This window comes from Rhipicephalus microplus, chromosome 8 (genome assembly GCF_043290135.1).
Source record: "Rhipicephalus microplus isolate Deutch F79 chromosome 8, USDA_Rmic, whole genome shotgun sequence".
Taxonomy (NCBI): Eukaryota; Metazoa; Arthropoda; class Arachnida; order Ixodida; family Ixodidae; genus Rhipicephalus; species Rhipicephalus microplus.
In genome coordinates this window covers 25,258,049-25,272,599 of record NC_134707.1, presented here as the reverse complement: position 1 = coordinate 25,272,599, position 14,551 = coordinate 25,258,049, and the positions used below count along the sequence as shown (strand labels likewise).

The 14,551-nt window shown below is 46.2% G+C and overlaps 1 protein-coding gene and 1 long non-coding RNA gene across 2 annotated transcripts; both read right to left on the bottom strand.

The window, feature by feature from the left end:
- Positions 1 to 7,355: 7,355 nt before the first annotated feature.
- LOC142768877 (uncharacterized) lies at positions 7,356 to 8,256 on the bottom strand. The gene is made up of 2 exons (XR_012885513.1): positions 8,116 to 8,256; positions 7,356 to 7,560 (listed from the first exon to the last, which is right to left on the bottom strand). It is a non-coding gene; the product is annotated as an uncharacterized LOC142768877 (long non-coding RNA).
- A 2,719-nt stretch (positions 8,257 to 10,975) lies between these two features.
- LOC119164294 (uncharacterized) lies at positions 10,976 to 14,083 on the bottom strand. Its single transcript, XM_075871329.1, has one exon. The coding sequence runs from the start codon at positions 13,675 to 13,677 to the stop codon at positions 11,350 to 11,352; it is 2,328 nt and encodes a 775-aa protein (XP_075727444.1). The 5' UTR covers positions 13,678 to 14,083; the 3' UTR covers positions 10,976 to 11,349.
- Positions 14,084 to 14,551: the final 468 nt, after the last annotated feature.

Sequence of the window (14,551 nt, the reverse complement as noted above, 5' to 3'; positions counted from 1 at the left end):
ATCTGGAAGTACTTCGATCTGTCTCGGACACGTTTAAAACCGGAGTCCGGAAGCATGGCCGGTCCTAGTGTAGCCCAGCAAACACTGGACACTCGGGGGAGAACTTTGATTTCTCTGGACATTTTTTTGTGTTGAGGCTTCGAACATCCATAGACGTGTCAACAAGCAAGGCAAGTTTGTCATTGAATACTTGTTCTATGCCAACCATATGCCTCTGCTTTGCTTTGCCCATTTCCAAACATAACCTAATTTGGTTTATAAAAGGCACTGCAGGCGTTTGAAGGCTTCTACGCCCAAAATAGCTACTGTAGCATCGTGAGAAAAAAATTGCACTAGTTGGCACAAATTGAAGACTCGAGACCTGTAGTTCATACATGTCTGAACTAAGTTCTCAGTTGGCACTGTCCAGGGTGTTTTTCGGTCTCGTCAAGTGCCTTTATTTTGTAGTAATTGAATACGTCTTGAGTCTATGGCATTGCCTGTGACTTAAATGAGAATCTTTTAGTGCTTAGTTATTTGTTTATTAACACAGGCTGCCTAGGATTTTTCTAATGTTTACTATCAAACTTCACGTATTACTGCAACTTGTACGAGGTTAGGTCACAAGGCACGATACTTGTGCGTCTGTTACGTGACCCGAGCTGCTATCTTGTAATAGCTGTGCCTTCTGTTTGATCAAAGTGCCGTGCTAGTGGTTCACTATGCGTGGCTGATCCCATTAATGATGTAGGTGGACCATCACTTTGAACACTGACGAGCGGCGAAAAGCCTGAGAAAGAACTAGCATCAGGAAACGAATGGCTGCGAAATAGTGACTCGTATATATTGCAGAAGTGCGTTATTCCAATTCTAGATTAGCATAGGTGCACCAGTCTGCAATGCTTACAACATAAAAATGTTGACATTTTGCAATATCAACGTATAACATAGCATAAAAATGAATGCCTTCCTGTCATTTGTGTGATGAACCAAGTTTTAACCTCTGTAATTCTATCAACGAGAGAGGTCTATGCAGTCTACACAACATCTGCAATGTGTAGAATAGAACATAGCAGTATATGATGCTGTAAATGTGTACAAATAATTCTTGCGGTGATCTGGAGTGTGTTTGGACTGTTTACGATTTCAGTGTGTTTGGGGTTTTCTGAGCACCTGTTTTGTCATTAATCTGCGGTGATTCATGTTGCTAGCTCACGTCACTGATCCTCCAACAAAGGTTGTCTGTATTGGCACTGGCAATAGCACTTACCTTTGTGGTTTAGGCAAACATTGAAATGCCGTTGGAAATTCATGCTGATGTTGTGCAAGCACCATCATACTTGCAATCCTGCAAAAAAATCTGGCACATTTTACAATTGATTGCCGAAAGGAGGTTCCTAAACCCTTGTTTATTCGAAGTAGATTGAAAACTGTGTGGACCATTTCTTGGCCACCATAAAGAAAATGTTCAATCTAGAATGTTTGGCAAACAAATTTCTAGCAACTTAGATAATGTTATGAAAATGATAAAAGTTGTCAAATTATCATTGTATGTGGTGCTATGCCAGTGCTATTGACGGTGAACAAGCAAATAGGGTAAAAAAAAAAAAACTCGAACAATTTGAGCAGATGTTCTTGCGTCATGAGGCAGCAGCTCATAACTGCTTCAAATCATTATGCCCACTTATATCGCTCCTTTGCCATCAATCGTACTGGTTCATTGCAATATACAATTGTAACAAAGATGAGATCTACTCTAAAAAAGATGAAATGATTGGAGCTGCATTGCGAAGTTGCCTGGGAACTCAAGAATGAGAGGCCTGAGGGCACATGACCACAAATGTACAGAACTGATTAATAACACGTTGAGTTAACGCTCACTGTGCACCGTAATAACAACGTGCTGAATACATGTTCACTAGAGTGCCCCTGCCTCGCTCCATTAAATGCTTGCATTAAACTCAAATTATATTATTATGATAAAAACTTTGGTAGACGGGTACTAAATGCAAAAAGTGGATTTCTAAGCATATTATGGGACAAGAATGCAAAAGCGTTGGTTACGAAGTGCGGTGACTCTTTCTATGCACTGTTCTTTTCTCGTTCGAGTTGGGCCTTCCCCTCACGCTGCTTGGCTTCCCCTTTGCCACATAGCAGCTGCAAGTATAACAACGCTAGGACTGGACAAAGAAAGGAGGTACAGGACAGTGTTTTGTCTAACCGCTTCTTTCTTAGCCCCGTCCAAACGCTGCTTTCAGAAGTTCAGTATGTACCAACAAAATTGCATAAGTGCTTTGTATTGGCTGCAAGTTGTAGTTGCAGCGTAGTGGAGCGCGTGCCAAGTGCTACTGCGCACTTTTGCCAACTCCACCAAAACGCTTTCAGATTTAAACCACAGTAAAACTGCGAAGCATGCCATAGTGGAGGACGCTCGGTTATATGGGATTGCCTGGGTTTGTTTAACAGTCAAATTTAGTTAGAGAGTTCTTGCATTTCTGTCACCATCGAAGTACCGCCACTGTCGCCGGGAATCAAACCAGTGGCTCCGCACTTGGATCTGCAATAAGCAGCTAAGCCACTACGGCAGAGTGGCTGACGACGAACACAAAAGGGTGACACGACTTGGTTCCAGGCCATCTTGTGATACAAACTAGCCTTTATTTACTATAATGGCATCACTAGGAAAACAGCACACTACACTCATGTATGTACAAGGTTGTGACAAAGATTTTTGTGTTTGTTTTTGTCCACAAATCCACGGCTCTCCAATGAGCGGGTTGTCATCGCGGCACCACTTTTTTTGTCTATGTACACAATGGCATTCCGAGACCGAAACATACAGTCCAAATGGTTGCTTTTCAACGCGAGCGCCACTGTACAAACATCATATCTTCTTTTCGTGTTGTGGCGCAGATTAAAACAAACTTTTTATGCTTATGATACACACATGGCACATAGAAACCGTTCCTGCGACCGCATGCATATTAACACACATGCACACACGAAAAAAATTTGTTTCTTCTGGACATACTTTCATTTTTGGCGAAGAAATCATTTGACGTACTGTTTGCTGAGATTGGGACAGAACAGAACAACAGAAGCTTAGTTATGTTGAGCTAGTTCAAGTACTGGAGACAAAAATAACTGTTTAACTGTAAGCAACACACATTTTCAATAGGCGATGCATTTATACACGGTTACTCAATAATGCGAAAAAGATCCGTGATGCTAACATTAGAAGCCGCCAGTGATTTACAACCCTCATGTGTGCATTAAATGAACATTAAACTTATGCACTAAAGGAGTTCAATTTGTTCTATAAAAGCTAAAAGAAATTATAAAACAAAATAACTTGCAGTTAGAGACCTGCAATTTGTTCATCCTTATTCACTAACTTAATATATCTTGCAAAAGCAGACAAATTGGCAGGTTACATCTGATAGGCATGCAGTTCTAACATATTCGACATAACATTCACGACAGCGAGCGCACACTTATTGAAACAGAAGCAAGGATGTTCAGAATGATAACTCACACGATGAGATGCAACGAAACGATGAAATGCACTAAAGGCGAAATAACTTAAAAATGAGAAGTCAATGCACAGCTTTGTCGTATAAATATACAAGGCCACGAGGGGCACCCACTAAAACAATTTCAAGGAAATAAGGTAACTATGAGCAGTGAAGAAGTGAAATATTTCCTAAGCAATTTGTTTAACAGACAACATAATAACATGAGTAGAAGTAGTAGCTACGGGCAGCCAAAACAACATAAAAAGCATAATCCTTGTGCGCGTTCCAAAGAACGACACGGTGCACAAGTCTTTGATTTGAATGTTGCGCACACATCTCCCTTCAGGCCTATGACCTAAAGTATAGTCAGATCTGCTTTGCTTCGAGCTAACGCTGCTGACTCTGTTTACAAAAACGACGCGCAACATTTTAACAAAAGGAAAAAAAAAGCCGTATACAACAGCACTACAAAACAAGTAATGCTGTGACACTCAACAAAAAACAGCCAACCAAAACTTAAACAAGTCCTATAAGAATACAGCCATTTCTCAGCACGCATGACGGGTTTGACACACTCGGAAAACAACAGACAGCCAATGGAATTCGAAAACGTAGGCAGCGACAAACAACACAGGAGGACGTAAAATTTGCACTTTTGGGAAAGTTAACCGTTTCCAATGCTCGATGACTACACCAAGATGGACACTGTAAGCTTGCGAAGGACATCAGTTTGCAACGTTCTTTCCCCTGCCCGCACATTATTTCAACACAAAACGAGCAGTCAATAAAGTTCTCCCCATGAATGCTGAAGCCTTGTGGCAATATCGGCTACTGACATTTACGAAAGTTACCACGGGATGGAAATTATGAAAACTACTGCATTGGCCCAGCCCAAAATGCAGCGCACCAAAAGCGAATTGGAAGTGAAGCGGAGCACATCCTATGATCATAGCTTGAAGGGGTACTGACACAAAAACTTTGGCCTCGTATTTTTTTTCTGCTGCAATGTGTTGCTGGGGGCCTGAAAGTCATGACACGACACATCGTTTGCTGTAGCACGCTACAGATAATTAACTACAGGCTCGTCATTATCGATCAGTTTTGGTTTGAGAGAGCTCCGAAAACTGGGTGCAACTGTTGCCACCTAGCGTGTGCAGACCTTGACCACGTCACCACACAGAACTATGACACACTTCCACACGGTCCGCATCATGAATTACTTTCGAATAGTAAATGATTCTGCAGCGTACCCAAACACAAATCTTTCTAAGCCTGCGTCACGGCCACGCACTAGCAACTAGCCGCCAAAAAGTATAGACTGCAAGATCAAACGCAGCAAAAAAAAAAAAAATTTTGGCTATGGCGTCATCATAACTTGTTTTGTTGACTGCAGCGCGGTGACGTGGGGGAAGTAGGGAAGTCACCTCGGGGTCCCCTTCGATGGTGTCAATGGCGCGATTGAGTCCAGGGCTCACGCAAACTTCAAAATACTTTTAAAATAGTTTGCCAGCTATATTTGCCGTTGATACTTTGCAGACGATATGCGAATGTTCTTGGGAATCGACCACACAGGCTATCTCGGCCGCGAAATTTTGTGTCAGTGCCCCTCTAAATTTGTGATGAATGCACTCCGCAGCCCGAAAAACTTAAAACATGCGTGGATGTATCTTGCTCCTCTCGGAACTCGGGTTCCAGCAAATGCACGTCGTGGTTATTTATGTCATGCCTATAATTGATTCAGAAGTAGAAATGCCTGTGAAATTTCATCATAACTTTAAAATTGCATTTCATGCCAACCTCTCTTAAGCCAATGGTTCTCAAATTTCAGCAGCCCATAACCCTTTGGCTACCTCGCTCCAAACTATCTGTTATCGAGGAAGCTCTGAAAAGTACACCATAGCACATTTATGTTCTAAGTGCAGAAGAATTAGTGCCATATCAAAAGATGTACTGCAACAAGCGAGCTTCATCAAGGTTGATGTGAAAGCCGCAGGCACTCTTCCAGCCCTATAAGGACAAACAGTCACGTTCATTCCCACGCTGAAACATAAGTGCCATGCTGGCAACATCCGTGAACACTTTAACGTTGAACATTTTTCCAGTATTACTGACTTGGAACACCACACTTTCACATGCACAGCTGACAAGGCAAGCAAAGAGGCGGAGGTGCCACAGAATGAGGAAATTTGGAGAATAGTGATTTTAAATGGTTATCAAAGAAACGTCAGAGCCAGTCCGGATTGGTGATTGAATTCAGCAAGGTAGAGAACTGGCATAGGTTGTTACCACTTTAAAGGAATACTGACACCAGAACTTCGGCCTCGCGTTTTTTTTTCTTGCAATGTGTTGCTGCGAGCCTGTTAGTGATAACACCGCACGAAAGCTTTGCACCATGACGTTCTACAAGTAGAAAAGTGTATCGGTTCAGTGACAGTACGAAGGCCTGCATCATCGGCCCGATAGTATTTGAAAGTGCAAATGTCTTCAAAGACATTCGTGCACCTGAATGTATTTTAAGGGCATTCAGGTACACAAACAGACATCTGCAAACATACAAACGTCTTCAAAGATGTTTGCATTTCCAGAGGAACATCGCCAGCACCTCAACACCATTTTTTCACTGATGTCACAGCACACATTCTCAAGACATAGCAATACAGCACTCAGGGGAGCAGGCCAAGGAAAGAAGACTCAAAAGAGCATACAGATAAAGCTAACAAATGTTAATAAGCATCTCCCTCCATTCAATTTTATTGTGAGCACCAAATTGGCCTGCACTTCCCACAAACGCAAGAATTTAGCCTCTGTAAACCACAAAACACAAATGCCAATCAACAGACTTCCTTTTTTTTTCTCTTCTGCACAGTCTGCAATTACCACGCTCTTTACCTTGCTACCTTGCTACATTACCTTGCTAATTACCTTGCTACAAGCTCCATCAAAATCGATTCAGTGGATTAACATGAAAACTCTTGTCTCTATGTAAACCAACAAAAACTGGAGAGCTAAAGTATGTCTTCAATAAAATTTGGTTCATAAAAGATAAAATATTGACTCAAAACATAGCTAATCTGTACTAGACCCTCCCTCTTCAACAGACACATTTTTAGCCAGCAGATTAAACACTTTTGCACAGATATAAAACCATGGATGTAGACTTCCACTGAATGGTTGTAAATATAAATGTAACCACAAGCACACGTTCACGAACATCATCCCGTGTTTACGATCATGCTCTCAGAAACCCATGCAGGGCAACCTTTAAATGCATAATGAAGAACCAACTAAATGACTCACAACATTTCAGGGAAAATAAACCCACAAGACAGGAGCAAGCATCTTATTTAGGCATGAAGCAGTGCACACCAAAATATGCTTCTCTAGCTGCATACAACACACATACACATATGCTTCCTTCATTGCAAGACAGGTGGCTTTTGACAATGTGTGGATACACACCCTGTGGCAGTACCGTACTGCACTAGCAGCATCTAGTTTGATGAACATTGATTCCATTACTAATAAATGTAAATTGAGTAAGCACGAACAGAGAAGGACTTGGAAGAGAACTGACATGGATCTACATCCTTTTCTGTTCGCGGTTACTTGCAATTCATGGATGCATGCCAACTAGCCCGCCGATAAATCAAAAGCTTTTTTTCTTTTGAAAACTTCTTTGTCAACTTTCCAAGGCTGTAAAGCTATTTGACATCCACGTTCTCGAAGTACCCGTGTACTGCTGTATTTCCCATGCCACCACACTAGCAGGTTCCGTAGACACTAGCGCCACAGTTTTCCCTATGGCAGACTTAGCGTAAAGACAAAGACGAGAGAAGGACTACACAAACAAACGCAAACTCGTCTTCGTTTTTTGCGCAAGTCTACCATAAGAATGAATCAACTCGCTCAACAAGCCATCCTACTGAAGTTTTCCCTAGCAGCTGCTGCACAAAACACTTCCGTAAAGTAATGAGAAGATATCTTGCTACTAGTTGGTGGTCATTCGTATTTCACCAGCGGCAGTGTTGAGAAGACGAGGACAAGATGATTCCTGCGTAGTGACCCTCTTTTCGTTGTCCTTTTTATAAGCTGTTGCTTACTGTCATCATTTTCAACATATGTTATGTCCATTACAGGCTAAAGGCCTTTCTCAATGATCTGCAATTTACCCTGCCTAGTTTGAGCCGATTTAAATACGCTAGTCGTTTATCAAATATGTTATGAAAGTACACAGCAGAGCACACAAGCCATAATGCTCACAAGAAAATGAAAAGATACAAGAGATCAGCAGTCCTCGAATGCGAGGCGTTGCAAACTGGCGCCAATTTCTGGACAAACATACTTATCTTTCATTAAGTGTGGCAACTGCTTTTATCAGCAATGCTCATGTCTTCTCACAAGCACTGTCACCCAATTACAAGAAATTATAAGCAAATATTGCTGCACACCAGCGTCAGTGGCAATACCATTGAGGCAGTGCAAACGCTCTTGGTCCCACGCAAGTTCAAAGTTGTCGCAATCCACCAATGTAACATCATGTGATTGAAGAGGACACGAAGCACCGTAAATAAATATGCATTAAAAAAATGTGTTTCTGGTAGCTTTCAGTCGTCAGAAACACATCTTCGTCCTGAAGCTGGACCAAGAGCACTCGCGCTGCTTCAACGTCATCACCACTGGCACAAATGTGCAACATTAAGCAGACAAGGTGAAACATCAGATGGCCATTGAAATAATCAAAGCATTGTCAAGATGCCAAGACTGACCTCGTTTTTATGCTTGTCCTTTACCAGCTAGTTCGATTGCCATATTCAATGGTCCCTGACAGAACTTCAGTCAAAAGCTTTGGTTTTTTTTACTACTTTCATGGACTGACAAAAATGTAAATTATGGCAATAAAGTATAGCTGTATGTGATGTATGCGTAAAGAAGCAGATACAGGTGTGCCAATTGAGTGCTAGACTTGAAACATATATCTGTATATGTCCTATATTGCGTACTCCATCTCCTGTGATGCCTCTAGCATAGGCTGCAGTTTGTGTTAATAAAAAAAATATGGCAAAAAAACTTCGTTGATAAGGAGAATAAAATGCAAGTAGCTGAACCTTTCTTGAGTTACCTGAATATAACCCTTAATTTTTTTATTGACTCACGGTAATGACAGATGCTCACATATCATGACTAGCAAACACATTCAGGAAAGCTGATTGAGAGCACGTCTGTGCATTGCCCCGCTGTTGTGATCGTGTCCTTCTTTTGCTGCGAGCATCCTGTCCCACGGTCTGGTTGTCTATTCCACGCTGAGGTGCGATTACAAAGGGGAGAGAACAATACCAACGCCGCCGGAGAAGCGAAAAACGATCCTGGCGCGCTCGCAAAGCGCAAACAAAAAAAAACGTCTCACACAAAAAAGCAAGCGCACCGCAAGAAGAGAAGGTGGCGTGAGCTCTCTCGCCGGCGCCCACCTCGCTCGCAATTTCCACTGGCGAGCAGCTACGACTACACTGAGAGTTCGCAACGTACTGGGAAAGGTTTGAAAAGACAGGGTTAAACTTGACATCTGCGAGCGTGTTACTATAGTCATTGGAATATTAAGTCATGCAAAAGTTTGGCCACGCAACTGACCCTTTAGGGATGCTGTGGACAACCTGTATGAAATTTTGCAGGTGCCAAAACAGTCGGTCTGATGCGCTAACTTTGGCCTGTGAGACCTCAACAAGACATTGTCTACACATCAGGTGACGGTCACTAGAAACTGTAACTTTACCGTATTTGAATCCATAACCAATAGTTCAGCAGCACACACAATACAGACGTATGAAAGCAGCGACAGTGAACTTATGAGCTGTAATATGTCTGAGCACCTATGCAATGCTAAAACACTTCCAATTCTGGTTGATCGCCCAGCCTTTCTCTCAATTTATTCTTTCTTTATGAAACACGTAGCAAAGGTCCCTGACCATTATCAAACGAAATCTGCTCGTCTAGCCTTTTAAAGTATTTCTACCACGCATCATGTTGGCCTGAATATCAGTTGGGACACTGGCCAGATAGTGGTTCGGCAAAGTGGTCGCCCAGCCTGCGTACCACTGGAAAAGACCAATTTCAGTGCAACCAATAAGTGGCAAGCGCGCAAAGAAAGGGTTTCCACGCAACCAATCATGAACAGTTTGACATTTTGCCTACCACTTGAGAGCAGACACAAATGTGCAAAAGCCACCTGTCAAGCCAACGGCAAACACCTCCGTCGAAAGTAAAAAAAAAAGGGTGAAGAGGTTAAGAACACATGGACGTTGCAATGAACGATGCAAAGTAAGTGTAAAACATGCAGAGTATGGAACACACGTATCAGTATAGAGGCAGCACGATGTTATCTGCAGCTTTTGCCAGCCCCACCTCTTGAGAGATAAGCAATCTGAGGAAGTTTACTGAGCTTGATAACATGTCCCATCATATCTCGCACTCGCACTATTTGATTGAAACTTATCCAGCTTTGCACAAAGAAAAATGCAGTTAGATAGCATTCTGTCTCTACATTGTGATCAGTCATAACAAATTTTTTTTTAACGTGGTCCGAATATTGGGCTCTGAGGTGCAATTGCGTAACGGCAGGGTGCACACGCCGCTGGTAAAAAATTGAGCCGTATTTACAGCTACATCAAGTCCAATTTCAGCATAGGTTCCTTAGGTGACGCACAAATTTGCGATGAGATGCTCGTATCAAACAGGAGAAAACACACAATGACATTAGATAGGCAAGCATCATTTCTGCAGATGAAGTTTCTGCTCAAAGAAGAAAAGACTGCTTGCTACAGTGATTTTTAACACACAACGCTGTATAAATGACCAAATGACTTGAAGCTTGTGGCAAAGGAGCTCCATGCAATGAACTTGGTTGTAGCTGGTTGTTATCGAATCTGACAGTGTGAGCAATGTGGCCACTGTATTCTATTTAGTGTACCCAATCTAATATGAAACTTTCGAAGGCTGTTGTAATGGCCACGTACGCTAAATGCAAATTTCGTGATTGGCTATCAGCTACAAATATGGAGCGACAGAAAAAAGAAGCTACACAACTTTGGTTCATTTCAGAAACAAAGAGAAACATCACACAGCACATTATTGTAGAGAGATCTATACATTTGCTTTCCTGGCCGTGAGTATTTTCTTGAAATTGTGTGGTTCATGAAATGCTCGTAACCTCCACAAGAGGGGGAGGAGGTATTTGCAAGGAGCTTACGTTAACACTAAATGGCTGCATACATAGGAGCTTTGTCATAGTCAGCTGAGCCCAGGTACTCCATTCCTCACAAGGAAATGCCGTAAGGAAGAATTTAATTTTTTACAGGGAGCCTCTGCCAATTTTCGGTGGCTGGGAATACCTGGGCGCAATCTTCCTTGACCAAGTGATAACACACGAGTGACCTCTCCGCATCCGCGGCATTCTCAAAATCACCAGAGGCTATGCTGCAACAAAGCACTCTAAGCAACACTTCGGTTCGCTTTCAATTAAAAGCATGCACGTAGCTCTGTGACAGACAAAATGGTACAGCGGGCAAGATGCAGACTCGACGGATGACAACGATGAGAATGGAGAAAAGGGGAGATGCTTGAAGACGTACGTATCTTGGCAAGTCCATCGTGGATGCTCCACCCATGGCTCTGTGACCAAGAAAAGGGCAGTCGCTGACTTATACACCGATGATATTGCATTTTCGGTGGTTACGCCGCTGCCCCAACGCTGCACTCGTCGGAGGTCCAGCATTGCACCAACATCGTACCCCTCGAGGTGAAAAAGCGGCAACCCCGACACGTGAGACAACTGTGCACTAGTTCAGGCAGTCCACAGCGCGCATCAGTAGACAAGCTGCTTGCCGCTTCCCACGCTTTTGCCATGCTTACGCGGGAGCGCGAACTGTTTAGTTCGGCACAGAATCACCTTTGTGTCCTCAGTGTGCATGACTCGCCACTGAACTTTCACAAACTCCGAACACTCACCTTCCTCCTCCTCGTTCCAGTCGTAGACGTCGAACGAGGACGAAGCGCCGCCTCCAGCACTCTTGGCCGCTTTTGGTGTCCGTGGGGTAATGGGAGCCGGCGTGGGAGGACTCATCAGTGAAGAGCTCTGCTTGCGCGCCGGCGTGAACTTCAGTTTCAGCCCCACGCCCCGCCGCGTCCGCTCGACAGTCCAACGATTGGGGTTGCTCTCAGACATGCCATTGCTCGTCGCGTCCTCGTCGTCGCGGCTGTGTCTTCGCCGTGCCGCCGTCTGCTTCGAGGATGCAGACGACGGTGGTGCCTCAGAGGGTGTATGCGCTGTCAGCTCGAGGGGCGACGAAGACGAGTTTTCCATGGACGGCTGCTGCTGACACCTTGCATTGTCGGCGGCCATTATTGCAGGGTCTGAGAAGGACCACATAGAATATGGCTGCTGTGGCTGTTGAGGCTGCGGTATTAAGGACGCTGCAGTGGTAGCACCCTCTACAGCCTTTTCGAGGTTCTCCTTGTGGCCATCGACGCCCCGCAAGGCGCCGCTCCTCCTCTGACTGTTCTCGTCCTCGGTCTCGTCGCAGATGCTGTGCAGGAGGTTCTGCAGGCCAAACGAGAAGTCCGGCTGCGGAAGCTCGCTCGTGAACATCGCATCCTGCTGCGGAGGGTCGAGGAAGCTGAGGTTTTCGAGCGGCAGGTGGTGTGAACTGGACGCCGGTGGCACACCCTGCGAGTGGTGCGACAGGTGCAGCGGCGGAGGAGGCATGGCTGCCGTTGTGGCTGCAGCTCCACTTTCGGTCGGATCCATCTTGGCACTGGCTCCTCCCATCCAGCACGACTGTTGCTCCTCAGTCTTGTCCGGAAGGTACGGAGGGTGCGGAATGAGTGGCGGCGGCGGGCCGTGATGGTGGACGTACTCCCTCGGGAAGCTCTGGCCGCAGATCTCGGACAGTTGACTTGTCCGCGAGAAGTCCAGGGGAACGGCTGCACCGGCCTCGCCCACGCCGGAGAGCAGTCCCGAATGGTGCATGGTGCTGGGGGGCGAGTCTTCCTGAGGTTCCTGCTTCACCATCACCTGACCCGGGTCAAAGGCAGGCCTTGTCGGAAACGGCATGGGTGGTGGCCGGTGATACGCGGCAGCTGACGCCTGCATGCCAGCTGCGTTGAGCATAGCAAAGTGGTATGCCGAGGGATGCATGTCTCCAAGTGTCTTATCTAGGCCATGGTCCACGTTGCCCACAAAGTCGTCCAGGTTAGGGAAACAGTCAATGAGCTCCTTGACACACTCGAAGTTGTCGTCACGCAGTGCAAACTCTCGGTGGTGCGCACCGTCGGGGCCTATGTGCTGCTGGAGGCTGTAGAAGTAGGCATTGCAGCATTCGCAGTACTGATGCTTTGGCTGTGGTGGCGCTGCTGTGGTGGCGTTGGCGGCTGCTCCCTGTTGTTGCGACGGCTTGATAGCTGTCGCAGTGATGCTGGTCTCCTTGTCGGCGCAGTCCGAGTCGCCGGAGGAGGTGAGCGCTCCACACCCAGACTTCTTGAGCTGCACGTAGCGCTCCTGAATGGCAGGGTCGTCGAACGGACTGGACGGGTAGAGGGAGTTGATGTAGAGCGAAGTGTCAGACTTGAAGACCTTGTACACCGGTTTGAACTCCTGCTCAAAGTCTTCGACCTTCACGAGCGGTCGCGGCAGGCGGGACGCTTTGCGCTTGCGGGACGTCGCCGCCGCGGGTGTGTCCGGCGAAGCGGCGGGTTGGATGTTGAGTTGCACCTCGACCCACCGCAAGAACTGGCTGATGTTCCACAGTCGGATGCGCGCCTCTCGCACTCTGTCAATGACGCAGTCCTCCGCGGCTCCTCCTTCCTTCTGCGCACGGCTCAGTATCAACTGTCCGCGCGATCGCGGCGCTTTCTCTTCGCAAGCTTTGGGCGCCGCGGTTACCTTGGTCGGGTCCTGGTCGGTGACCACGAAACTGACCGCTTCGTCCAGAAACTCGGACACGCGACCGCCGAGCACTTGTATGTTGCGCAGGAGTTCGGCCTCGTCTAGTTTCAGGCGCTTGATCCAAATGAAGAGAGTGAAACCCAGAAGCGGCTTCTTTTGCTGGTGTTCCCGGTCGGGGTTGAAAGATCGCCAAGAGGTCCACTGGATGCCGTCCCAGACCCAGCCGTAGTCGCCCACTTTGAACGTCATTTTGCGGATCGCGCCGCCTTTGGCCTGTGGGCCATTGGGGAACACCGCGGGCTCGTCGCTGGGAACGAACCTTTCTCTTATCTTTGGACGAGCTTCGTGGACTTGTCACGCGGATGATCTCTCGCTTCAGCAGGGCCGCAAACTTGACGTCTCGGGCAGGGACGCCTTCCCGCTCGTAGGTACGCGACGCCGACGGCCGCACATCGCGACCTGCTCTTGGAAGGGGCACAGGCTTCGGAGATTTAGGGCCTTCGGTGGCGTCGGTTCGCGCTACGATGTTCCGTGATCGCGACCGGCTTTGCGCCGATCGGTGACTGGGAACGGTCGAGGAACACCGAGCGAGGATGCGAATAAATCATCTTTTTTATCGCCTTTCCCCTTGGCGACGTCTCTTTCTCTTCGTGAGTTGTTGCTTATCCCTTTTGGAGCGCTCTCGCTGGTAGTACGAAGAGGGGGGGAACGGGAGGGGGGACTCGGAAACACAAGCGGCGGGGGTGAGGGGAAGCTCTCGAATGTCTGAGCACCTATGCGATGCTAGAACACCGCCGATGGCTTCACGCCGTTGAGATTCGAGCGTAGCGACGGCGTGGGAAACGAAAACGAGAAAGCACTTGCCTCTTTCGGATTCACGAGTCTCAGCGAAGAGGGACTTAGCGAAGAAAAAAATTTTCAGCCACCAAGCGATTAATGTTAGAGAGAAGGGGAAGCCCCCTGGCCGGATACGAAACCTAACGAAGCGTCCCGCGCGCGCGTTTCATCCAAAACGCGTGGTTACTAATATCTCTCTTAAATTTTCGCAATTGTGTGCTAAAAAAAAACTTTGGTAAATGACGCGCCAAATGTCGCGCGCTTGCACAACACTGAGAACATAAGT

Bases quoted from the DNA above. Each gene is read 5' to 3' on its own strand.
- LOC119164294 (XM_075871329.1), bottom strand. From the start codon at position 13,677: ATGACGTTCAAAGTGGGCGACTACGGCTGGGTCTGGGACGGCATCCAG.